Raw genomic sequence first — 26,482 nt, 5'->3', positions numbered from 1 at the left:
CCACAGAAGCTGCCTCTGTTGTCTTATTTTTGTTATTTTTGAGAGGATATTTTAGCGCTGAGCACATTCCCTCCTGTTGCCATGGCAGCCGTGACAGGGGTTATATACCGTGAGAAAAATACCAAAATTAATGAGTGAGTGAAAGAGCAGCCAAGAGAAAAACAAGGTTAAAAAAAGAGTTAAAACAGTAATAAAAACAATCTCCCAATAATTTGGCAGCGAGCATCCCACAGGCAAGACAGGCGGCGAACATCGGAGCCCTGCGGCTCCTCCGAGGCTCCCAGCTGGGCCTGGCTGCCTGCGGCCCGTGGCCGGAGCATCGCCGCGGTCCGAGGGATGCGCTGCTCCCACAGCATCCCACCGACGCTCCGGATGGGGCTGCACCCACCCAGCTCCTTCCCCCGCAAACCTGCAGCCCTCGGTGACGCAGGAGGCGAGCGGAGGAGAAGTTCTTTAATGTGCTCATTTCCTCGCATTTGGGTTTTGAGGATCTTTTTGTTTTTAATTGTAGAAACAAGCGGATTGTCAGAACATCTGTGTTATTAGCATTTGCTGCCCAAATCCGAGCTGCTGCTTCTCCTGCGGAGCCCAGAGCTGATGAGAGAGAGAACAGAGGAGCCTTTGAACTCCTTGCAGCAGACGGCAGCCAGGTTGCTGCGTGTGTGTGTTGGGGAGGGGGTATTTATTCTCTTGTAAGGTTCATTTGCTCTCCGTGTTTCCCTTTCTTCTCACTTTCCCAGAGATTTAGCTGGATGCTCTTCCCTCGCAGGCTTTGTTCTTCTGACAAGGCCCCACCGGCACCACGAAGCAGCTGCCTCTGTGTGATGCCAGGGCGGCCCAGCACGGGGTACCTGGAGCAGCCCAGCACGGGGGACCTGGAGCTCGGGGCAAGCCAGAGCCTCCAGCAGCAGCTCCGGGGGCGGTGGCACTGCCAGCCCTGGAGGGGCTCATGGAATAACTCTGCAGACAGAGCTGCTGCCTGAGGGCTTCTTGTTGCTCAGACTGGCTCTGCTTTCTGGGAATGGTGAAGACAAGGTGAGGATGGGTGACTCATCTGGAGCTGGTACGTGTACAGGATGGAATTCTTCCCTGTTAGGGTGGTGAGACACAGGTTGCCCAGAGAAGCTGTGGATGCTTCATCCCTGGAAGTGTTTAGGGCAGGTTTGGACGGGGCTTGGAGCACCATGGGATAGTGAAACGTGTCCCTGCCAGACAAGGGTGGAATGAGATGGTCCTTGAGCTCCTTTCCAACCCAAACCATTCTGGGATTCTACAATAACTCCCAGGAGAAGGAAGTACAGGGAATGGTGAGCTTCCTGTTTGTCAGAGGGCAAGGAGCACTGTGGGAGAGGCTTTCAAAGGCAGTGGGGTGGAGGAGGAAGGCAGAGACGGATGAGGCAGCCCTGGGATGCCAAACCAGCAGGGGCCTGGGCATGGTGTCCCCCCAGCTCCCCAGGCCACGGGTGCTGCTGGCACTGCTCTGCCAGGTTGCTCCCCTGGGCTGCACAGAGGTGGTTCCTGATGCCAGGACACTTTTCCCCTGCATTCCTAGAGCCTGGACCTGTCCCTCAGAAACATGTCTGAGCAGATGCTGAGGTGACAGTCACGGGTGTCCCACAAATCAGCGGCACCCAGTGATCCACGTACGTGCCCAGCTCCCCGGCACTCCCTGTGCCACTGCCCATCGACTCCTTGGCTGCCCCGTGACTCTTGTGAAATGCAAACCTTTGGTCCCCAGCAATCTCTAAAGTTTGCTGTCCCTGCTCCACGAGCAGCCTTGGATCCACGGGGTCACTCTCGGTTTCTCCCTTTGCTCCAGCTCTCCGTCCCTCCAAGGAGGGCTGCCAGTTACTGATCCATCAAATCTCCCCTTGTCTCCGGAGAATTTCACTCCCTCTCCCTGCCCAGCTCACGCTGGATCAGCAGGGCACAGCCTGACAAACCCCACAGCTCCTCTCCCTGCCCCAAAGGTGGGCTGTGACCTTCCCTGGCTTCTCAATTCACATCTTCTGCTAAATTGGCTTCATGTGAATTGACACTCGGAAAAAAAGCCTTGCACACAGACGCGGAGGAGCCGACATCTCTGGAGGAGCAGAAAGTCTGGGAGGAGAGCTGGGCTTTCCATCCTGAGGGATGACTCGCCAGCCCCCTTTTCCTGTCTAGTGGGACGCAGCCCTGCCACGGCCTGAACCTGCTTTGTTGCCGGGGAAAAGCAGGGAGATTTGGGAGAAAAGCCCGGCAATTTTGGGGGGAAAACAGGGTGATTTAGAGTGTGAGATAGAGCCGAGCTGCTCCGAGCAGGCAGGCGCAGCCTCTAGATGGTGCAGTCATGCAGCCGAGCTGAGCATGTGTGCAGCGAAGGGCGCTGCGCAACAGGTTGGCGTAGCTCAGCGGGGAGACGCGCTCCCATCCTCGCTGCGGCGGAGCGGGAAGGACTTTCCAGCATCCTGGCGAGAAATCCGCGCCGCAACCGGCCCGGAAGGCGGGTGAGGGGCAGCGCCACGGGCTGCGCGACCCTCGGAGGGTGCTGAGGGTTTTGGCAGGCCGGGCTGCAGCTCTAGCTGCTGGCAGAGAGCGCGGCCGCTCCTTGCAGGAGCGCGGAGGCGGCGGAGGCAGCAAGGGAAGGGGCAGCCCTGGAACACGCGGTCCCCAGGCCTCCGGGGACTTCGCTTGGCCAGCCGAGGGGCCGGGGTGAGGAGCCAGCTGAGGGAGAACAGCTTGTGAAAACATCGCAAGGGCGCAGGGAGCTCGCGGGTGCTTTTGGGAGTCGCAGGTGCTCCGTGCCTGCTGCGCCCCGACACCCCGCACTAAATAAAGCCGTGATTCACCCAGGTGTGACGGCAGGGCACAGCGGCCACTCCAGCCCCACCACCGCAGCCAGCAGGGGAGCTCTGCGGCCCTGCCCGCAGCCCTGCTGGGCTGGGGGGCCGGGGAGGGGTGGGCGCAGCCCCCGCTGAGCTCGGTCCCACGGAGGGACCCTCCCGGCTGCGCTGGCCCGGGTCCCTGGCCCTGTGCAGCGGCGTTGTGGGGCTGTGAAGCGCCGGCTGGAAGAATAAATGATCCAATTAATGATTAAGAGCACCGAGAGGGGAGCGAGAAGGGACACCCGAGCCGCACGTGTGCGGGCGCGGAGCGGTGGGGGTCCCCGTGGTGAGGGGGCCCGGGGGGCCGCGGGGACCCCCGTTCTCCACGGGCACGGCGCTGGGTGCGGTGCCGGCAGCCCGGAGCCGGGCGGCTGTGCCCGGCAGCCGCTGCCCGCTCGTCCCGGCAGCCCGGCCGGGCTCGGGATCTGATAAGGAGCCGGAGCTCCACCTCCCATGGTGGTGGCGGCGAGAGGCGGAGGCAGCGGCGGGCGGGGGGGGGGGGAAGGGGCCGTGCCTGCGCTGCGCTTCCCCTGCACATCCTCACACACACCGAGGGACGGAGGCGGGCACGGACCGAGCTGCCCACCGGGGCTGCCTCCAGCCTGAGCCGCCGCTCCGCCGGAGGAGCCGCAGCCCCGGCCCGGGGAGGGGGGCGGTTCCCGCGGGACATTTATATATTTTCCCCCCTCCCCCCCTTTTTTTTTCCTTTTTTCTTTTTTTTTTCTTTTTTTTTTTTTAATTTTTTTTCAGTATTTTTTTCCATTTGGTTTTCATCCGTGGATAACGCTCGAGAGGAGCCGGGGGGGTGGGGGGAGCGCGGTCCCGGCGGGAAGGAGGCGATGGAGACGCCGCGGGACCAGCGCGCAGGGGCTCGGCACGGAGCGCAGCGCCGGCACCATCCAAGTAAGAGCTGCGGCGGGGCCGGGACCCCGGCCCGCAGCCAGGCAGAGCCGCGGGAGGGGTGCGGGATGCCCCGCGCCGGAGCTCGGCTCTGTGCGGGAGCGCGGGGCCGGGCGGCGGCGGGAGCGGCGCTGGCGAGCATCCCGCTCCCGAGCATCCCGCATCCCTCCGCTCCGCTCCGCGCCGGGCTGTGCGGGGCTCCGCGGCCAGCGGGGCGGCTCCCGCTTGTCCCCGGTCCCGCCCGGCGCTGCCACTTGTTGTGCGGCGCGGCGCGGAGCGCGGCCAGCCCCGCACAGCGCGGCGCAGCGCAGGGCGGGCGGTGGTTGCGGGAGGGCGGCTGTTGCGGGGGGTGCGCGCCTGTTTCGGGGTGTTTATTTTTCCGCGTGGGGGTGGCCCTGGGTGTGTGTCGCTCGTCCAGCCCCGGGTGTGTGCGCCCGCGGGGTGCGCGGCTGCGTGGGAGCCGCAGAAGTTGCGGGTGAGCCGGGAGCCGGCTGGGAGCGGGGCTGTGCGTGAGCCGGAGCGGGGAGCGAGGGGTTGGCGGGGGCGCACGCCGGGGGCCGTGGCGGGGTGTCCGCGTGGGGTGCGTGTGACACCGGGGTGCGGGGACGCGAGTGGGGTGCGCGTGTCTGTGTGCGGAGCTGTGTGTGTGTGACCGGGTGTGCGTGCGGGTGAGTGTGTCAGCGGGCTCCGAGTGTGTCAGCGGGCTCCGAGTGTGTCAGCCGGCTCCGAGTGTGTCAGCGGGTTCCGAGTGTGTCAGCGGGCTCCGAGTGTGTCAGCGGGCTCCGAGTGTGTCAGCCGGCTCCGAGTGTGTCAGCGGGCTCCGAGTGTGTCAGCGGGCTCCGAGTGTGTCAGCCGGCTCCGAGTGTGTCAGCGGGTTCCGAGTGTGTCAGCGGGCTGTGCGTGCCTGCGCCGCGGAGGATCCCTGTTTCCCGGTACGCGAGGCTGAGCGCGAAGCCGGTGCCGGCAGAGCGGCTCCCGTGGTTTTGTCACGGGTGTCTGCGTGCGTGTGTCCGTGTGTATGCGCGTGTCTCTGTGCGTGTGCGCGGGGCTGGCGGAGCCGCCTGGGGGAGCGGGGGCTCCGCTCCCCTCCGTGTCCGCAGCCGGAGCCAGCGGCAGCCGGAGCCTCAGCCTGGGCAGCGCCGCGGGGACCGGGGAGCCTCGGCCGCGGCGGCCGGCAGCGGTGCCCGGCCTCCATCCTCCCTCCAAGCCGCCGCAGCCGGCAGCAGCGGCTCCCGCGGAGCGCTGCGAGGCCGGGGGGGACCCTGTCCCCCTTCCCCAAGGTCCCCCCAACCCTCCCGGCTGCATCCCCGGAGCAGAGCCGCTCCCGCTGTGCCCGGCTCCCAGCGGCCCTGCCGGGGTGTTTCAGGCTCGCGACATTTTTGACTTCCCCCAGGGCCCCTCTCCAGCTGGGAGGGAGGGAACAGGAGCCCGGAGTGGCTATGGGGGACCCACGGCTGGGAGGATGGGGGTGCCGCTCCAGGGAGGCTCTGACAGGTCTCTGCCTCGCTGGCTGCCAGACTTGGAAGGGATGTGGAGAAGGCAGCAAGAGGAGGGAGGGCCCTGGGCTTTGCCGGCTTTTCATCACTGCTCAGCTCCTCAGGGATGATTTTGGGGTGACGCTGTTGCCAGGTCAGTGGGGTTCCTCCTCGCGGGGTGCTCTGGCTCCCGGCGCTCGGGCCCAGCCTGCAGAAACGCCGAGCAGCCGCAGTGGCAGCCGGAGCTGGAGCAAATCCTAGGACGTGCTACGGAATACCCAGGATTCAGCCCATGCGTGCCTTAGGCGCAGGACTGACCATCAGGGACTGTTTTCTCGGCTAACACGACCCCTGATCTCCGCGTGGAGCTGGGATGAGCTGTTTGCTGCTTGCTGGGATGTCGCTCCAGCTCCGGGTGTCGGAGCAGGGCTGGGGGGAGCACGAAGGGGGGATTAGCACTTGTGTGCTCAGTGCAGGGTTTGGAGAGACTTGTAAGCCGTGGCTCCGAGCCACGCAATCAGCCGCTGGGAGCGAGGAGAGGCTGGACTTTCGTGCCCATTCCCGAAGCGGTGCTGCCTCCCGTGGAATGGGGCCAGCAGGCTGTGGGAATCACAGGGAGCACAGGCTTGTTCAAGCAGTTGCTTAAATTCGCGGCGCTTTATAACCTCTCTCTCATTAAGGCTTGTTTTTTTTTTTGGTGGGGATGGCTGAATTCTGTCGGATTTTGCATGCCACTGTCCTCCGAGAGCTTCCCAGTCATGCATTAAGCAGCGTGACTAACGCCTCTCTCATGTGGTTCAGTCTCTCTCACACACTCCCCGTAGGGAGAATTGTGTGTGCGGAGGAATAGTTGTTTTGGGAGGGGCTTTTATTTTTAAGTGCTCTGTGCTTTGCCAGCAGGTTGGAAAAAGGTGCCTGGCACCAGAGAAGAAAGTGTGGGATGGTCCTTAGATCCCATGGGAAAATAGCCTGGTGCCTTGGACTGGCCCCTGGGAAGCCTGTATCTCCTGCACAGACGTGCTTGTGGAGGCTTCCTCCTCCTCCTCCTCCTCCTCCTCCTCCTCCTCCTCCTCCTCCTCATGCCCAGCTATGGGCTCTCACATCTGCGCCGTGTCATTCTCACCCCTGGGTGCTGAGCAGGATTCCTGACCCTGCTGATTCCTTATCCTGCTGAGCCCAGGGCCCCTCGTGCCTTCCAGCAGTGCCCCTCAGGCTCTCAGGCCCTCTCCTTGCACCTCCCTGCTCTGCAGGGTGCCTTCCTTCAGCTGCAGAATGGGGCTTGGGCTCAGATTCCAGCCCTGGTTTTGGAGCAGAAATCCTGGGTGCTGGGCACCTTTGGGTGACACCCTTCCTCCTCCAGGCTGGCACAGGGCTCCTGGCATTTCCAGCTGCTGGGCCCTCCCTCCCAGCTCCCTCAGCCATGTGAGGCATCAGCACTGCCTTGAGACTTTCCCCTTTCCTGGCGATCTTTCACCTCGCACCAGGGCTTAGTCAGGACGTGGCTACGTCACCAACAGCCAGGCCCAGCCCAGTGCAAACAGCCCAGTGCAAACAGCCCAGTGCAAACAGCCCAGCCGTGGGCACGGTGCCTCTCCCAGCCCTGGCATCCTCCAGGAGCCCTTTCCCAACAGCTGGAGCTGCCCATCTCCCTGTCCTCACTCACGGCCATCCCCAGCGGCAGCGCAGGCCTGTTGGACCTCGGGGCAGGTTCACCCCATGGAGGCAGCTGGATGAGGGGGATCTGGTGTGAGCGCACCCGGGGGGTGGCAGACACGGGTGTGACCCAGGTGCCAGTGCCCCCGCACAGGTGACATCACACACATCCACAGGCGGCGGTGCCAGGGGCATGCGCACACGCGGGCACACGCGTTGTGTGGGGCGCACACACGTGCAGGAGTGCGAGCTCACACTGGGGCACGGGCCCGGGGCGGGCAGGGATGTGCTCCTTGCCCCGTGTGACACAGCTGCACACCCTGCTAGGGCACAGGTGTGACGTGTGTGACTTTACCTATGGATGCACGGCTGTGCTCCGGGCAGGTGCACACCTCTGGAACGCTCACAGTGCACACCCAGCACAGACACACACACGTGTGTGCACACACTGCCCGTGCTGATGCAAAAATCTGTTCTGTTTCTGCTTGGCTCCTGACCTCCTCCATCCTCAGCCTGGTCCAGGGATGGAAGATGTCCTGCTCTCTCTCCTCATCCCTTCCTCCTGGAGTCACACATCCCAGCGCTCATGTGGGCAGCTCTGCATGGCCTCAGCCAGCTGGGGATGGCTCTGCTCTGCACAAAGGAAGTGGCAGGACAAGGGAGCAGAGGCAAGCTTGGCTTCAGGGCCACAGTCTCCTCTCCAGGCATGGAGATGTATTTGCACTGCAGAGGCAGAGCTCATCTCGTCCATGTCCCCATGTCCATGGCGAAGCAGAGGGGTGGAGGGACCCGGAGCTGTTCGCCTGTGGGAAGGACCAAGGAGGACAGTGCAGGGTGTTCCACTTGCTGATGACCCGTACCATGCCAGGCTAACCAGGAACTGGGCACTTGCAGTGTGGCAAGTGCTGCCATTCCACGGAGGGGGATGGTGATGGAGCGCTTGCCCATGGGGCGTTTGCTTGTCCTTGGATGCAGAGTATGGAGAGAGGGAGCGATGGGAGCGGTGAGAGCAGGGTGATGCTGTGGGCCTTGGCAGCCTTTGTGGCTGTTAATTTTAGGGCACCCAATCCCTGGGTTTTTGGGTGCCAGTGAGCTGCGTTGAACCCCTTTATGCTCACGGCTCAGCAGAAGCTCCTGGACCCTGGAGGAGGAAAATGTGTTCCCAGAACAGAAACCAGGGAATGGGAAAGCTGGTGGCCAAGCACAGCACCAGACAGGGGCTTGGTGGCAGAGCATGTGGCTTGGCACAGGAGGGACAGGCTGTGGGGCTGGCGGTATGCCTGGCACGGCCTGGGCAGAGTGTGGGCACAGGGAAGAGGTGCCAGTGGTGGGGGCAGCAGTGCAGGGGTGCAGCAGCGCAGGGGTGTCTCTGCAATGCAGGGGGGCAGCGCTCCCGGCACCGCCACTGCAGCAGCAGGATGGGCACTGGCACGGGGTGGGCACCCAGTGCGTGCCATGTCCCAGACTGGAGTGGGAGGGAATGGGAAGGAACAGTGTGTCTGCAGTGAGGAAGGGAACAGGAGCTGCTGGCGCAGGGTGTGGGGTTGCCTAGTGACTGTGCAGCGAGGGGGATGCTGTGCTGCCATTGCAGTGCGCCGGGGCTGGGCACTGCTGGGGGCTGCCCGGGGGTTCCTGCACTGCAGCACAGCTTGGGCAGGGACCCGGTGTCCCTCTGACTGCCCGGGCACCGGGGGTGGCAGTGCTCCACGGGCAGTGCAGGAGGGATGGCGCTCAGGGCCCCTGCATCCCTGCAGTGCCGGGTGGGTGGTGCCTCTGTACCTGGCAGTGCGAGGCTGGCAGTGCCACTGTGCTGGCAGTGCAGCAAGGGCAGTGCTGCTCTGTTCCTGCCACAGCGGTGCCCTGCGGCCCTGCAGTGCTGGAGGGGTGGCAGCCCTGCATCTCCGCAGCACCCCATGGCCCTGCAGTGCCCTGCAGCCCTGCAGTGCTGGTTGGGCGGCATCCCTGGAGCGCCTCGTCTTCCTGCAGTGCTGGATGGGCGGCAGGATGGGCGGCAGTCCTGCATTCCTGCAGTGGCCTGTGTCCCCGAAGTGACAGCTGCTGCTCTTCCTGCAGTGCAGGCAGTGATGGATGGGAGGGAGCTGTATGCTGGCAGTGCCCCGTGTCCCTGCAGTGCAGGGTGCATGGCAGCCCTGCATCCCTGCAGCGATCCATGGCCTTCCATCCCTGCATGGGTGGCAGCCCTGCATCCCTGCAGTGCCCTGTGTCCCTGGGTGGGTGTCAGTTCTGTATCTTTTCAATGTCCCAGGTCCCTGCAGTGCTGGGTAGGTGACAGCCCCACATCCCCTCAGTGCTGGATGAGTGTCAGTCCCACATCCCCTCAGTGCTGGATGGGTGTCAGTCCCACATCCCCCAGAGCAGGCAGAACTCTCCATTTGGTGCTCCGGTTTCTGCAGTGCTGGCAGCTGTATGCAGTGCCCGTGTGTCCCTGCCATGTGTGGCAGGCAGTGGCCCTGCACTGGTGGCACACAATGCTTCTGTGTTTGGGTGGTGAGACGCTGTCTCGGAGTCTGGCCGGCTCCCATCGGGTTGTTGGCAGCAGGCTGCCTACAGTTCACCCTGTTAGTGTGCCTCGTTGGGTCTAATTACAGTTGGTGTGGTGACGAAGAGGGTGGACAGTGGCAGGAGTGGCTTCCTGCAAGTGACGGGGCTGAGGTTTCAATGACAGGGTTACTCACTCCAGCAGGGCGTTGCAGGACCTTTGCAAGCTGGGACGGGTCCTTCAGGGCACTGGAGGCTTCCAGGAGCCAGCCCCAGCAGCCCCTTCCTTCGGGAGCCGTGCCAGGACCATGTGCGGTCCCACATGGCGCAGTGGGGTAAGCCAGGGAAGTGGGCTGGTCGCTAACCTCCGGTGTCTGTGTCTCCTCCAGCTCCCCTGCAGCGCAGGATGAACCCGCTGGCATCCTGCCTGGGCCTGTGGCTCCTCTGCCAGCTCCCTGCCCTGGCCTCGGGGACACGTGCGATCTACAAAGTGCAGGAGGAACAACCCCCCAACAGCCTCATAGGGAGCCTGGCCTCTGACTACGGCTTACCGGACATGGGGCACCTCTACAAGCTGGAAGTGGGGACCCCGTACCTCCGTGTGGATGGCAAGACTGGGGACATCTACACCACAGAGACCTCCATCGACCGGGAGAGCCTGCGGGAATGCCAGCACCTCCTGCCCGGAGAGCCCTGCTTCCTGGAGTTCGAGGTGTCCATCACTAACCTGAACGCCAACAGCAGCCCACGCCTGCTCGAGGGGCAGATCGAGGTGCTCGATATCAATGACAACACCCCCAACTTCGCCTCACCTGTCCTCACCCTCTCCATCCCTGAAAACACCAATGTCGGGACGCTCTTCCCCATCCCCCTGGCCATGGACCGGGACTCGGGCCCCAACGGCGTTGCCTCCTACGAGCTGATGGCTGGTCCAGAGGCGCAGGAGCTCTTTGGGCTGCAGGTGGCCGAGGACCAGGATGAGAAGCAGCCTCAGCTGATCGTCATGGGGAACCTGGACCGGGAGCAGTGGGACTCTTACGATCTGACCATCAAGGTGCAGGATGGGGGGAACCCCCCTCGGGCGAGCAGTGCCCTGCTCCGCATCACCATCCTGGACATGAACGACAATGCACCCAAGTTCGAGAAGGCACTGTATGAGGCAGAGCTCTCCGAAAACAGCCCTGTGGGGCACTCCGTCCTCCAGGTGAGTGTGCAGGGTTCTTCTCCTCACCGTTTCCCCTCCTGCCTGGTTGCAGGGACAACCCAGGATCATTGACATGGCCGTGGTTCCTCCAGTGAGGAGGGAGGGCTTGATGAAGGAGCCCACAGTGTCGCCCAGGGCCAGCGGGCAGGCAGGTCCCTGGGATATCACATCTGCTCTAGCAAGGTTGGGGAGGATGCACAGGAAGGCACAGCTGGAGTGGGGCTGCAGGACACGGCTGAGGGGCAGCAGCAGAGCTGCAGGGAGCAGGGTTCCACTGGGAGGGCTGGGACCTGAGGGCCACCGGGAACCTGGCATGGGGCCAGCGCGGTCTCAGTGCTGCCCGCAGACAAGACACAGACCCTTTCATAAGTTGCATTCCCTTGGCCGCTCCATGGAAACTCAGGAGGTGGGGACAGGGAGCATCCCTGCTGCCCGTGCGCGGGGCTGGCCATGGCTCCGGAGGTGCCCTGCTGTCTGCAGGGAGCAGGGGCTCTGCCTCGTCTCGGGCAGCGCTGCAAACTGGCCTGGAGAGCCCAGGAGTCTGGATCTTGGTGGATTTGGCTTGGAGGGGGCATTGAGATGATAGTAGTCGACATCTGTTTATCTGCAGCTGCCATCTTAATAAGCGGAGCGTGGCCAGCTCTCATCTGCCTGCTAATTCTGATGTGAATTTTTTAAGAATTCATTTTTCACTGTTAAGAGAATGGAAGTTGGAAGCAGATAAGGGAGCTGCATGGCCGGGAGGAGAATGGGCTGAGATGCCGCTGCTGCCATTGCTCAGCTTTTATCTTTCAGGGGGAAAATGACTTCCGCCTGTTTTGTGAGTGGAGGTAAAAGGTGGAATTTACATTTAACAACTTTCGTTCTCCATCCAAATCTGCTGAGCAAGATAACGGTGGAGCAGCAAATGGTGCAGAGAAGAGGCTGCTCAGAGAGCCGATTAGGGAGGCAAATGTTAGACAAACCTCATCTTCTTTAGAAAGCAAATAATAGGCGTAGAGGCAGGTTTATGGGGATGCAGGGCTCCTGGCGGGTGGGCAGGGATAGACGGTGCTGTGCAGGGCTCAGACAGCCCCAATCCCTGCGTGGCTGCATCCCTGGATGCCACGACGGAGCTGCTGCAGCTCCGCACATCATTGCCTCCCTCCTCGCCCTCACCTGAGCCAGGCAGATGCTCCAGCCCCTCCTTGGGGGCACAGCTGGAGCTATCCCTCCCTGCTGCTGGCTGGGTCTCAGCGGCACGGTTCCATGGTTCCGGAGGATTCCTTGTGTGCAGGAGCCGGCTGGGAGGGGAGCGCAGCCAACCAGCCCAGCCGGTTTCTCCGGAAGAGCGAGGCAGAGCCTCCGTGCCCGAGGGTGGCTCCCAGCTGCTCTGCCGGTCCCAGGCTCTTTGCCCCACAATCCCTGGCCCCAGAAGAGGAAATCCTGGTTTTTCCCCCGGCTGTCCTCAGGGAAGGCTGTGGCGGTTTGCGGAGGGGCTCGCTCTGCCGTGCCCTTGTCCTGCTCATCGATTGTCCCTCTGTCCCCCAGGTGAAAGCCAACGATTCAGACCAGGGCGCCAATGCCGAGATCGACTACTCCTTCCACCAGGCCTCGGACATGGTGCGGCGGCTGCTGCGCCTGGACCGCGCCACGGGGCTCATCACCGTGCAGGGCCCCATCGACCGCGAGGACATCGGCACCCTCAAGTTCTCCGTTGTGGCCAAGGACAAGGGCGCGAACCCAAAGAGCGCCCGCACGCAGGTGGTGGTCACCATCAAGGACATGAATGATAACGCACCCTCCATAGAGATCCGGGGCATAGGGTTGGTCACCCACCAGGATGGCATGGCCAACATCTCGGAGGACGTGCCAGTAGAGACAGCAGTAGCTCTGGTGCAGGTGTCCGACCGAGATGAGGGTGAAAATGCCGTGGTGACCTGTGTGGTGGCCGGTGACGTCCCATTCCAGCTGCGCCAGGCCAGTGAGACAGGGAGTGACAGCAAGAAGAAATACTTCCTGCAGACCACCACGCCACTGGACTACGAGTCGGTGAAGGAGTACACGATTGAGATCGTGGCCGTGGACTCGGGGAACCCGCCCCTCTCCAGCACCAACTCCTTGAAGGTGCAGGTGATGGATGTCAATGACAACGCCCCTGTCTTCAGCCAGAGCTTCACTGAGGTGGCCTTCCCTGAGAACAACGAGCCCGACGAGCTGGTCATGGAGGTGAGTGCCACTGACGCTGACAGCGGCTCCAACGCCAAGCTGGTTTATTCCCTGGTGACAGATCCCTCCTCCAAGGGCTCCTTCACCATTGACCCTGACTCCGGGGAGATCCGGGTGAAGGCGGTGCTGGACCGAGAGCAGCAGGAACGCTACGAGTTCTTGGTGGTGGCGGAAGATAAGGGCAGCCCCAGCAAGCAGGGCACAGCGTCTGTGGCCATCAACGTCATGGACAGGAATGACAACGACCCCAAGTTCATGCTGAGCGGCTACAACTTCTCAGTGATGGAGAACATGCCGCCCCTCAGCCCCGTGGGCATGGTGACAGTCATTGATGCTGACAAAGGAGAAAATGCCCGGATCCAGCTGTCGGTGGAACAAGACAACGGGGATTTTGTCATCCAAAATGGCACTGGCACCATCCTCTCCAGCATCTCTTTCGACCGGGAGCAGCAGAGCACCTACACCTTCCGACTCAAGGCGGTGGACGGTGGGGATCCCCCCAGGTCTGCCTATGTGGGGGTGACCATCAATGTCTTGGATGAGAATGACAATGCCCCCTTCATCACTTCCCCTTCCAACGCCACCTACAAGCACATCCTACCCCACACCAGCCCCGGCCAGCAGGTGAGCAAGGTCAAGGCGGAGGACATCGACTCAGGCATCAACGCCGAGCTGATCTACAGCATCACAGGAGGAAACCCCTTCGAGCTCTTCCAGATCTCCCCGCAGAGCGGAGATATCACTCTGGAGAAGGAGATCCTGCGCAAGCACCACGGCCTGCACCGCCTGGTCGTGCGCGTCAACGACAAGGGCAAGCCCTCGCGGCACGGCACGGCTCTGGTGCACTTCTACGTCAACGAGACGCTGGCCAACCGCACGCTGCTGGACACGCTGGTGGGGCACAGCCTGGACACCCCGCTGGACATCGACATCGCTGGCGACCCTGAGTACGAGCGCAGCAAGCAGCGGAGCAACATCCTCTTCGGGGTCATCGCTGGCATTGTGGCTGTCACCCTGGTCATCGTGCTGGTGGTCCTGGTGCGCTACTGCCGGCAGCGCGAGGCCAAGAGCGGCTACCAGGCGGGCAAGAAGGAGACCAAGGACCTGTATGCACCCAAGCAGGCCAGCAAGAGCGGGAAGAGTAAGAACAAGGTGAAGAAGAGCAAGTCTCCCAAGCCACCCAAGCCCACAGAGGATGAGGAGGAGACGGGGCTGCAGAAATCGCTCAAGTTCAACCTCATGAACGACTCCGTCAGTGACAGCCCCCGGATCCACCTGCCCCTGAACTACCCTCCGGGCAGCCCGGACCTGGGCCGCCACTACCGCTCCAACTCGCCGCTGCCCTCCATCCAGCTGCAGCCTCAGTCACCCTCTGCCTCCAAGAAGCACCAAGTGGTGCAGGACCTGCCGGCCACCAACACCTTTGTTGGCACCGGGGACAACAACTCGACGGGCTCCGAGCAGTACTCGGACTACAGCTACCGCACCAACCCCCAGAAATACACCAACAAGCAGGTAGGAGAGCTCATCCTGAGGCCGGCGGCGGCGCCCCCGCTGCACCGGGGAGCCATCTGGACAGAGGTGTGGGAGTGAGCGTGGACTGGCCCCCAGCCCTGCATGCGTGGCCCAGGGGGCTGGTGCTGGACTACCCCGGAGCCGAGCCACAGAGCCTGGGCATGGTGCAGGGAGGAGATGGGGACGGTGTGAGGGAGGCCAAAACCTGTCTGAGCCCTTGTCAGAGCGCCCGGGGCTGGGTCCTGGTGGCGCTGCCCGGGTGATGGTGATGCAAAGGGCGCTGCATGTGTGTGGCTCTGCATGTGGGGCTCGGGGCAGGGAATGCCACCCACCTGCGTCCCCTTTGGGGACCACTCTAAGAGCACCAAGGAGGGCGATGCCCACCCTCCCATCCCTCCCTCCGCTTGGGCTGGCTCATGGGGAGGAGGGACTGGTCCTGCTCCTGCCACAGCCGGGTTCCAGCCCTGCCCTGCTCCGGGGAGCAGTTGGGAAGGCTCTGGCCTCACTGTTGCCAGCCCGGCTCTGCTGGTGCGGCTGAGCCTGCCACCATCCCTGCGCCAGGGCGCCTCAAAGGGAGCTCTGCGCCCGCTGCGGCTGCCCGGGCAGGTGGGGCTGGGTGGAGGAGCAAAGATCTGCCTTTTTCCCAGGCTCAGGCTCTGGCTTCCCCCAGGCTCGGGCCCTCTGCCACAGCCGGCACGGTGAAATCCGGGCTTCCCTTACCACAAGCACCGGGGCTGGAGCTGTGGCTCTGCGGGAGAGGATCTGCAGATCCTGGTGGCACGGGAATGGCCCGTCCGTGTGGCCGGGCTGGGGCTGTGCTGGGGGCCGGGGGAGAGGGGCACTGAGGTCTCTGCTGCGGTCGGGTCACTGCTCTTGGTGTTGCCGGGGGGTTCTCTGCGTGCGGGGCAGGGCGGAGGCAGGTCTTGGCTGCTCGCTGGTGTGCACTGGAGCTTGGAGCTGAGCCACAAGGTCGTGGGCTGAGTGTGGAGCTTGCAGGACCCTCTTTCTCGGGCTGTCTGGCCACTTAGGAGCTTGCGCCATGTTTCTGCTTTGGCACTTCTGTCCTTAACCAGTCAGGGAGGGAGAGGGGGAGCGAGTGCCTGTGGCTTTGTCTTCTTCCTGGGGCCCCATGGGTGAGGACCACCCACTCCCCCCCGTGCTGTACCCCCTGTGCCCCATGAGACCCCTGCCCCCTTCTTTGTACCCCAGTGAGCGGCAGGCTGGGCTCCTGCTGTGGGGCTGAGCTCAGCTGCCCTGTTGGATTTGACTTCAATAAAGTTTTCTATTTTTGACCGATTGTGCCTTATTTTCCCTGCTGCCCCTGGAAAGGCTCTCCCAGCAATTTCCCAGGCATATTTTCCATGTCCTTGGCCACTGGAGCACTCAGGCCCTGTGGAGGCCAGAAGTGATGCTCATGTGGGCCGGCCATCTCCACAAACCCTCCACCTCTCACAGCCCAGCGTGGTCAGTCCAGAGGCCTCATGGTGCTGACCCTTCATCCCCAGGTTGACATGTCCCATGTCCAGTCACTACCTGGCCCTCTGAAGACGTCCCTCCAGGACAGGGTTCCCAACACACACACACACACACACACACGTGTGGATGTGGATGCAGTCTGAGCCACGACCCAGCCCGCCCAGCTTTCATTTAATTTCATTTCACACCAGCATCCTCCCTCAAAGCTTCTCCTGGTTGATCTCCACATCCTCTTGAGCCACACCCACGTCCCACAGCCAGAGCGTGGTGGAGCAGATCCCTGTGCCTGGCTAGCCTGACCCAAATCCCGCCGGCGCGGGCTGGCAGCCGCCGGCTCCCACCCGCCGCAGTGCTGCAATGAGGGCGCACGCGGTTGCAGATGGAGCCTTGGCATGTCAGCAGCGCCCAGATCCCGGCGCTCCCCCACCCTGGCAGGTGACGGGAAGGAGAGATCCTCTCAGGAAGGCTTGCTGGAGCCGGGTGGTCTTGCTCCCCATGCAGATGGCTCTGCCCTCTATGGGATCTCGTGGTGGGTTGGACGGGGCTGATGCCAATGTCATGGACCTTGCTCAGGGTCTTGTCTCCAGCTGTTTGGAGTAAAGATGGACCTTGGTAGGCAGGAACAGTCCAACACCCCTCTCCCACCATCCCACTATCCCATCTCAGGGACCCCCCTCCCTGCCCACCCGTTCCTGTTTCTTCTGGCTTTTCTTCCAAACTGGGGCACCCATCCCTGCTCCGTCACACCAGTTCACCTCTTCCCCAGGGCCTCCAGTGGCCTCACCAGGCTGCTGGGGCCGAGGAGCTGTGGCGCTGGGAGAGATTAGATCAGCCGGGGAAACCAGTGGTTCTGGCTTCGGTGGTTTGAGCCCTGTGCCAGCCTTGGCTCTCACAGCCTCCTCGTTTGTTTTGCTAACAGCATAAGGTTTTATCTTGAACCATCCAGGAAGTGTCTGGGCCTCCTGGGCAGGCAGGGCTGGGACCCGCAGGGAGATGTGATGGCTGCAGAGGAGGAAAGGAGACACCAGCAACCACCTCAGTAACTGCTCCCCGCAGGGCTGGGCCGGGCAGTCTGGGGGCTTGGCTCAGCCCTGCTATCTGCTTCCCTTTGGGAACTTTCTGAGAGAAGTTTCCCTTCCTTCCTCGTCCTCAGCAGCTCTTTGATGAACCAGGGGTTAGAACTCCAGGCGCTGGTGTGGGGAGCGGCTCTTTCTTCTGCCTGGCTCCCAGGCTCCATCCTTTTTTACCGGGAGGAGATATTCTACATCCTTTCCCAAGAGCTGCCCTGTGTCTTTACAGCACCCCACCACCCGGGAAGGCAGCTGGAGTGGTGTGAACTTGAGTGAGCTCAGCAGAGGTTCCTGCACCTGCCCGCGGGCTCGGAGCGCGGTGCAGCATTAATTACTCTCTGCGGGAGGGGAGGAGAGGAATATTGTAGCTGTAATGGACAGAAATGAAATCGTCTTGTTTGAGAATTTAGCTCAGAGTATCCATAAATTGCAGGTTTAGGTGCTGGCAGATGTCTGGGAAAGTCTCCCACTGTCCTGGATCAGTGGGTTTTCTCAAGGTCATTCACGTGGAATGAGCTGATAAATGGATCCAGCAAGGAGCTGCAGATGGAGCTGAGGGTTCATGGAGGACCTGCCCTGCTTTCCCCCAGTTTCAGAGAGACACTGTGCTGGGAGCAGTTGCTCCACACTATGAATCAGCTCCTCCTGCTGGGATCGATGGGGCTTGGGTCAGATTTGGCTCTGCCTGGCTGAGATCGAATGAGGGAAGTGTTGTTGAGGGGCTGCAGATCCCTGGATCTGCTGGGAAGAGTGGCTGTGTCAAAGCACAGCAGCTTGTGAGCATCACTGGGGTGTCTGGGGGAGCTGGGGGAGCACAGGACAGGTGGGGAGTGGGCAGTGCACCGTGCTGGAGCATTGGTGAGGATGCTGAGGGCACCATGGGCAAGGCAGGAAGGTGCAGTGGCCCCTGGTGTGTCTGTGCTGGGGACTTGGGTTGATGGCAGGGAGCGAGAGCACCCTGGGGCATTTGGGACCTCAAAATGAGGAGCTTCAGCCACGGGAGAAGAGCAACCCCTGGTACAGGCTGGATGAGCAGCCTGTGGTGTGCACAGGCTGTGCTGCGGGGGCAGGTGACAGTGGGGTGACACCCTGCGCCCCCCACGTGGCAGGTGACAGCGGGATGGTCACTGCCAGCACCCTGTGGAGGTGGCACAGAGGGGAGCGCGGTCTCGGTGACAAGGAGGGGCAGGGACACGTGCACAGCTGTGTGTCAGGGGTAGGGGATGCAGGGGCTGCAGCCGGAGTCTCCCCCAGGAGGAAGGTGGCACAGGGCAGGGTACAACTCCTGTCCCCAAAGAGGTGGCAGGGGGGACCGTGCAGCCTGGGCTGTGGCAGCAGGTGGCACAGGGGGTGCACAGTCCCAGGGAGAGGGGCACAGGGCTGTGCACAGGCTGGGCTGTGTGGAGGGCAGCAGTGGGGTGGACACAGTGACAGAGGGTGGGCAGCCTTGGCCAGGTGACATCTCTGTAGGCAGTGTCTGCAAGGAGACAGTGGCACTTACCGTCCCTAACACACCAGGGAGGTCATCGGCTCTCTCCTGCCTGGCAGCCCCTGGCCCCACTAGTGCTGGGGACCTCGTCCTTTCTCCCTTGAAGGCTCCCCCAGCCTGCGCTCCCTGCCTGGGACTCCCCACATGGGGCTGGGTGACAGCACTGCCCAGTTCCCCTCTTGCCATTCCTCCCTGCTTCTCATTCCTCCCTCCCCTCCTCTTCCTCTCCCTCCTCACTGCCTCAGCCTCTCCCCTGCCTGATGCCCTTGGAGCCAGCGTTGGCCTTTCCTAGCTTGGATCTAGGGAACTCCTCCTTTCCCCTCCCCAAATCTTCCTGCTTCTTTCACAACTGTGTCTGCTCCTCTCCACCCTCTCTCCTGATCTCTCCCTTCGCCCTGGCTTTCTCCAGTCTCTCCTGACCGTGCTGGCCCCGGTACAGAGGGATGCTGAGCCCTCCCAGCACAGGGCTGAGCCCCTGGCTGGCTCTGCCGGCCGAGCTGTGGATCCTGGGGGATGAAAGCCCTGGCTGTGTGTGCAGCCGCCCTCTCCAAGCCTCCCTGATTGATATTCCCAGCACTGCTCTGCCCGCTCGGCCGGGCTCTCAGCTGCAGTGCTGTTCCCTGGAGCGGGGCCCAGCCCTGCAGGCTGCTTCACCCAACACCCAAATCCTGGGGCAGAACTGGGGCTGTGACAGGGTGTGTCCCCGTGGTCCCTGTGTGTCCCCGTGGTCCCTGCGTGTCCCCAGGCACTCGGTGGCCCCTCAGCCCACGGAGCACCCAGAGGTGTGGATGGGGTGAAGCACAGAGGGTGGGATGCGGCTGGAGGGGGTGGAGGGTGGGGTGTTCCCGGGTGAGGACAGAGCTGGGATGTTCTGGGATGGGATGGGATGGGATGGGATGGGATGGAAGGAGGTTGGAGTAATGAGAGGGTGCAGGATGTAGGACAGGCCAGGGAGGGTGTTGTGAAGGGAACAAGGGCTAAGGAATGCCTGGAGCAAAGGGCACAGAGTGGCTGGAATTGTGTCAGGGCTGGGGAGGCCGGCCCTGGGAGCTGTGGGACAGCAGCAAAGGGGTGGCTGCTGTGCTCTGGTGGCCAGCCGGGACCCCCAGAGTGAATCCCCCTGTGTGGGGCTGTGCCAGGGCAGATCCCAAAAAGCCCCTTTGTGGCTCGTGGGGTGTTGGACACTCAGCCCCTGTGGTGCCCTGGCAAATATCCCACTGGTTGGCACATCCTTTGGAATGTGAGCCCTGTGCCAGGCCCAAATCACCTTCCTGCCCCTCCACCCTCATCCCCACACACCCCTGTCCTGTGAGAGCACCTGCCAGGAGCCCTGGGCACGGCCCATCCCCAGGGCAGGCTGTGCTGCCGTTGCACAGCCCAGCTCTGCTCCTGGCAGAAACCAAGATGGTCAGCGGGGATTATTCCAAAAGAGGCTCTTCCTGCAGTGCCCTGAACCTTCAGCACCCCAGAAAGCACAGACAGCCCAGCTGAGGGACAGGAGGGTTGAACAGGGTGAGGAGGTCACCCCTGCCATCTTGGTGCCCCCTTTCTTGTCACCTCTGACTGTGGCTGCAGCATCCCCCAGTCCAGCCTGGGAGAAGCTCAGCCTTGGCTTCATCTCTGGAGTCAGACCTGCGACTCAGCCTCACTCAGCTTCCCCCCAACAGGTCCTTCACTGACCTTGTCTTTTGTCCTGACCCTTTCTGTACTTCAAGGAGAGCTACAAAAAAGATGGAGAGATTTTACACAGGCAGAGAGCGATAGGACAAGGGCAATTCTTTTAAACTAAAAGAGGAGAGATTTAGATGGGATATTGAGAAGGATTGTTCTCTGGGAGGTTGGGAGGCCCTGGCACAGGGTGCCCAGAGAAGCTGTGGCTGCCCCATGATCCCTGGAAGTGCCCAAGGCCGGGTTGGACAAGGTTTGGAGCAGCCTGGAATGGTGGAAGGTGTCCCTGCCATGGCAGGGGGTGGGATGGGATGGGCTTTAAGGTTCCTTCCAACTCAAAGCATACCATGATTTTATTCTCTGATTTTCTGAACTTTTCTGGAGGTCTCTGCACCCTTGAGGACCTGCTTTCCATATCCTACCTATAGTAAATGTTTCTTTTCCGAGTGTGATTCCCAACCCAACCCTCTCGAGAGGAAGAGGAGGTCAGGCAGAGGACCAGAAAGAAAACAACTCCCCCAGATCCCTTAAAAACACCCCTGGTTGTTTTGCATCAATGCCTTGTGTGGTGGAAGCTGTTTACTGCCTCAGCCCTTCAGCTGCTCACAGGGAAGCGTGGGTGGGTTTGTGGTGGGAGCGTGGGTTGTGACCTGCCAGGAGAGCAGGAGAAAGCTCCACCACCTCGTTGTTTCCATCCTTCTGGCACTCACAGCCAGGCCTTGTGGGTCCTGGCCGGAGATCCCTGAAGATGCCCCTTTCCTGGGACGTAAACATCCTTCTGAGCTCCTCCTGGCTTGCAAAACACCCGCTCTGATCTCCTATCTGCACATGGCACGGGGATCCTGGCACGCTCCATCAAAGCTGGGAGCCGTCCTGTGGGGAGGGCAGCGAATCCCCACCTCTCTCCCTGGGAACTGATCCCGCTCCGGAGCTGTCAGAGCAGCGTGCCCTGATTCAGCTCCTCGGAGACATCTTGAAAGGCCCGAGCAACCTGAAAGCCTGCAGCTATTTTGCTCCCACATGGCCTGGTTTTCACATCCTCCCAGCTCCCCGGTGCTCAGGAACAGCTGCTGGGGAGGCCCTGGCCCTGCTGGGGGGGCACCTGGTGGCTGAGATCCTGCTGGAAGTGTCCTGCTGGAGCGATGTGTGATGTTCCTCTCACACTCGTCCATTCATCTTCCTGCTTGTTCATCAAAAGCACTTGAGCCCCGTGGAAAGCAAACCCATGTTTCAGATGTTTGAAGAGCCCTTCATTCTCACTCAGGCGGGGCAAGACCTTCTGAGGTGTTGTGATTCCAGGCTCTGCAAGTGCCTGGAGGAGCTTGGGTGGGTTTTTTTCCCCAAGGATTTCAAGTGGATCACAGTTTATTAGAGATTATCAGGGCGTCTCTTGCCCAGAGAGCTCAGAAACCTTTGCTAATGTGCTGGAAATTTGTCTGGAGCCAGGATCTGGTTTGGCCAAGGATGTGACAGCAATCCTGGGATTTGAGGAGCTCATCCATCCCAGGGGGCCTGTGCCAGTGGGAATGGGAATTGGAGCAGTGCAGGCAAGATAAGTGGCCCTAAGAAGCCTTGCTATGACTTGTCCTACCTGTCTGATGTCTCCGAAGGAAGGATTGTCTCACCCGGTATCTCCACTCATCAGGAGGTGCAGACCACTAAGGTGAGGGCTCTGCCCATCTCTGCAGCGTGTGGGTGCCCAGACCTCTGGAACAGGCACAATTCCTTGGGCAAACAGGAAAAGCTGCTGCCCTTTGCCTGTGGAAATAGAACTGGTTGCAAAACAGGTTTGTCCTCAGAGGAAAATTTTCAATTTGAAAGCAAATCAGGAAGAACTGACAATTTTCCCCCCTATTTCCCAGGTCAATCAGAATATATATTATATATAAATATTTTTTTTCCTAGTAATGTCTAAAGGCATGATTCTGCCTGACCTTTTTGAGTTGAGCTCCATAATTAATACTTGGCTGGAGTCCTGAAGTGAAAGGTACCTTTGCAAGAGCATCAGTTTTTCATTTTCACGTGTCAGCAAAGATCTCCCCCCACGCCCCAACCCTGAAACAGGGAGCTCGCTTGAATAATGATCTGATTTCAGCAAATTGACAGGTTTTCTGTGGAAAGGCTTCCATGGAAGCATTCCTGGTTATCTCCGTTTTATTTTTATAGAGTCCTAAGTCTACAGCTTTGGACCCCCTGCTCTCCCCAGAGCCTTCAACGCTCCCTGTCAGCTCCACTGGGTTCAACTGGGAGCCAGATTAGCTCATTATTTTCCCAGCATCATTTTCCCACTCTGCAGCTGTTGGATTCCTTGAGGGTTTTATTCAAGTGTTGCTCCCAGTCCTGGAAGCCTTTTCTCCCTGGGATTTTAAGATAGTTTTAATGTGATTATGAGGCCTCCTGCTGCGTCCAGGGAAATTTCCACTCCACACCAACCATCTCCAGAATAGCTCCATTATCAGCTGGATGGTGACGGACATTCCAGGGCAGCACGGCCAGGCCAATTTAGACATCATTCCATAAAGATTATGACCCCTTTCCATTTTACCGTTCGCCCTTCTGATGATTTATTTCCGTCTTTTCCTTGCCCATCTTCATTTCACCCAAAGAAAAGCCAAATGGCACCTCCTGGATGGGCTCAGAGCTGGGATAGGCTGAGGGTTAGGCAGGCTCTGTCCCCAGGCTGCCTAAATGGGTTTCTAATTGCATTAGATCTTGCTCTGAGTTAGATAAATTCGATCTGACCAGGCAGGTTGGCACCGGGCTTTGGCGGCTTCTTTGAGCGTCATGCAAATTTCAGGAGGCTTCAGGGCACCTATGTGGAGTCAGCCCGCATTTTCCCTGGATTTATTCATTAAATAGTGCCTCGGGAGCTGATGTCCATTTGAGGCTGGCTGCTCTGCTATCATTATTTCGGCAGGACTTGGAGACTGCCTCTGCTGACTGCAAGGTCAGCACTCGCTAATTGTCAGCTGAGCAGCCACTCAGGAGGGGAGCAGGTGCTTTTTGGGATAATACCTGGGTTTGGGAAGTGGGATTCCATGGATTCCTTCTCTGGTTTGTCAACAGTGAAAGAGCTGAAGGGTTGTTGGGAGCTGGGGACGGACACAGGGATTTGTGGGCAGGCACAGCCACCACACGAGACCCCGTGAGCATCACGGACCAGAGCTGATGTGCCCTGTGGGACCCCAGTGGCTGTGGTGGAGATGACCCCAGTCAAGTCGGGCTGGTAGATGACAGATTTGGGCCTCTAACTGTGCTCCAGAATTGTCAGGGCTCTTTGGGAGACACCATCTGCAGGGACAAAATCTTGTGAGGGCCTCAAGGAGTGTTGTGAATCAAAGGATGGGTCTCACAGGTGTGCACAGATCTTGGCTTAGAGATGGGTCCATCCATGTCCCTCCCTTGTCCAAAGCAGCCCCTGGGACCTGATCCCATGCTCAGCACCAGCCCTTCCCTCAATTCCTTCATGTTGTGCAAACAGGAGCAATCCTGGGAATGCAGCTGGGTCCGCTCAACCAACTGAGCCCCTGGAGATGCTGTGGCAGGGCAGGGAGGGGCCCTTGGGGCAGACAGGACCCCCAGGCCACCAAGGGCAGGCGCAGAGGGAAGCTGTAGATGCCAGGAGGTGACACCAAGCCAGGGAAGAGCTCGCCTTGCCCCTTGTCCCTGTCCCTCAGGGTGCTGCTGTGCCAGGAATGCCCCGAGCTCTTCCCATCACCTGCAGGGTGAGTGCAGAACAAGCAGGGAGGGCTCTTGTGGGGCTTCTGCTCCAAAAATCAGCGCAGTGGCTGCACAATGAGGTGCTGGTGGGTCATTGAACGGGATGGGAAGCGCTGTCTCGGCTCCATCCTCACCCCAGCACGGCACAGAAGCTCTCGTGTCTCAGATGAGCTGTAAAATGGTCGGCTCAAGGACGAGCTGAGCCTGTGTCCTGTTTCCTGGAGCTTGAGCGTTGCCCTGGGTGGTTTTGGCAATTCAGCTCCAGCTTTCCTCGAGGCCTGCCCTGGTTTCCATGGACATAATATTCCCCTCAGCCTCCTGCTCCCAGGGCTGTGCTGCACTGCACTGGAGCCCCGCTCCTCGCCAGGCAAAGCAAATCATTCCCAAGCCTCCGCCCATGGAAAGCTGGCCCTGGGTCACTCAAAGCACGGTCCCTGGGCTTATCTTTCTCTCTTCCTCTCCATATCCAGGGATGGTGCATGGCTCCAGGCTGGTTTGTAACGGAGAGGGCTTGATGAATCCATGTGAAGTTGAGTAACTCCCGCGCCACAATGGCTCCCTTGTCGCTTATTTTGATATTCCGGGCGCTGGCTCTGACATTGCCTTTCACTCCCGGCCCTGTGAGTTGCTGCATTGTGGCGGCTGTTGGGGAAGCAGCTCTCTTGGCAGCTGCCTGAAAGGAGGCTTCTGGCGCGTGGGGAGGCACAGGAGGCCAGGGGAGCCGCGGATCCCGCTTTGGGATCAGCAGTGAGCCAGTTAACAAGCGCTGGATTTTCCCCAGTGCGCTCGAGGAGGGGGGAGCAGGGAGCAGGGTGGCTCCCCTCCATCCCTGCCAGCAGGAAAAGGGTGCCCGGGGCGGATTTTGTGGTTTCCTTTGTGAACAATGGAATTTCTCCTGCTGCTCGGTCCCTGCCCTTGCACAGGCGGTGATGCCGTGGGTTTGTGGGGTCATGATGATATCCCAAATTCCTGTTGCCTCCTGGCACTGCTGTCACTTGGGCTGAGTTTGTTTTCCCTGGGTTCAGCAAGGAGAATCAGCCTGGTGCAGGTCGTGCTGGGAGCTAGAGATGTTTGAATGAGGGAAGGAAGAGGCAGGAGAGAGCAGAGGGGCTGAGGAGTGTTGGGTCCCCTTAGCCCCATCCAGCATCCATGAATCCTCACGGAATCATTAAGGTTGGAAAAGACCTCCAAGATCATCAGGATTTGATGTCACCCAGCCCAGAGCACTGAGTGCCACCTCTGGTCGTTCCTTGAACACCTCCAGGGATGGTGGCTCCACACCCTCCTTCCAATGCCTGACCACCCTTTCCATGAAGAAATGTCTCTCAATACAATTTTTCCTAATGTGCCCTCATGGCAGAAGGAATCAGCACGGCCAGGGATTGGTGTTGGGGGGTTTGGGATGTGCAGCCAGGACCAGGCAGGTCGGGGACAGCCCTCAAAAATTCCTCACCAAAACAAGCTCCTGCTACTGCCAGATGAGCCCCAAAACTGGAGCCGTGGGTTTGGGCCTGGCTTCCCCATGCTGGAAAACTGGGGAAGAGCTGGAAGGGGCAGAGGGAAGGGCAGCAGGGCTGGAAGGGGCACAGGGAAGGGCAGCAGGGCTGGAAGGGGCACAGGGAAGGGCAGCAGGGCTGGAAGGGGCACAGGGAAGGGCAGCAGGGCTGGAAGGGGCACAGGGAAGGGCAGCAGGGCTGGCCAGACCTGCCTGGTGTCTGCAGCAGGACCTGGCAGAGGTGGATGCAGCCTGGATTTGTGGAATTGGAAGGGGGCAGAGTGAGGAGTAATTACTGCCATTCCTCACAACCCTGCAGGTAGGAGAAGTTCAAGGCAAAACGAGCAGGCAGCAGAGGCAGGAGCAAAGGGAAGAGCTTTTCCAGCGAGCATGTGGGCCGGGAGTTCATTGCTGCTGGAATCTGCAGAGGCTGGAGCAGGCACAGACTCAAAAAGGCAGGAGAGCACTTCACAGAGGATGGGGGTCATCAGACAGAGAGCTGCCAATGATTCCTCCTCAGGAAAAATCCCTGAGCTGCGGCAGCACGGAACCTGCAGGATTTTCCCGGGGATGAACATCCCCATCGGAGCATCCCTGCGGAAAGAGGGAACAGGGGCTCTGTTTGTCCCTCAGATGTGGCGCTGGCACAGGTGTCCACACCAGGAATATCACAGTGAGCACTAGGGAGCCCTGAAAATGCAGGTTTTTTATCCAAAGCCACAATTTCTCAGCTGAGAAAATAGACAGCTCTGCCCCAAATCACATTCCAGTGCAGTGGCAGAAGTTGGAAGTAGGAAACCAATAAATACTGGGGCTAAAAGGAGGGAGTTACAGCAATTAGGAGAAATGAGTCATTCTGGAGTGTAGAAAATTAACAAGCAAAGCCAAAGACATTGGGGGAGAATCAATTATTACAAAGTCAACACAATAAGTACTTTTAAAAATGCGCCAGGAAGAGGTGGAATTCAGGAACTGTCAATTCCAAGTGGAGATTGCAAAATTGTTAATTATGGAGAAAAATGCAAAAGTATTGACTAAAGAGTTGGAGTAATTTGGGCTGAGACATAACAACGTAGGACGTGGGACCTGCCCATGTGTTGGGAACCAGCAAAGGCATTCAAAATAGAGATATTTGACATAATTGAATGGAATAATTTGTAGCAAAGAGTGGGATCTCTCTGCTCCGGAGGTGTCCGTGGAGCTGGGGAGCCTGGGATGGGCAGGACTGGCAGGGCAGCGGTGCCAC

The 26,482-nt window shown here is 60.3% G+C and overlaps 1 protein-coding gene across 3 annotated transcripts in view; it reads left to right on the top strand.

Annotated features, from left to right (window-relative positions):
* Positions 1-2,409: 2,409 nt before the first annotated feature.
* The window catches only part of PCDH1 (protocadherin 1), a 55,489-nt gene continuing 31,416 nt past the window's right edge, over positions 2,410-26,482 (top strand). For 2 of the 3 annotated variants that reach the window (XM_053991333.1, XM_053991335.1), the window contains exons 1-3: positions 3,434-3,767; positions 9,781-10,595; positions 12,126-14,318. In XM_053991333.1, the coding sequence (XP_053847308.1) occupies positions 3,704-3,767; positions 9,781-10,595; positions 12,126-14,318 (3,072 nt within the window). In that variant the 5' untranslated portion in view covers positions 3,434-3,703. Of the gene's footprint in view, positions 2,487-3,433; positions 3,768-9,780; positions 10,596-12,125; positions 14,319-26,482 lie in introns of those variants that run through there. The other variant, XM_053991334.1, reaches the window with a different exon arrangement.

Source organism: Vidua macroura, chromosome 15 (assembly GCF_024509145.1).
Source record: "Vidua macroura isolate BioBank_ID:100142 chromosome 15, ASM2450914v1, whole genome shotgun sequence".
NCBI classification, from domain to species: Eukaryota; Metazoa; Chordata; class Aves; order Passeriformes; family Viduidae; genus Vidua; species Vidua macroura.
The sequence above is the reverse complement of the archived record's forward strand: the minus strand, read 5'-3'. Positions and strand labels throughout refer to the sequence as shown.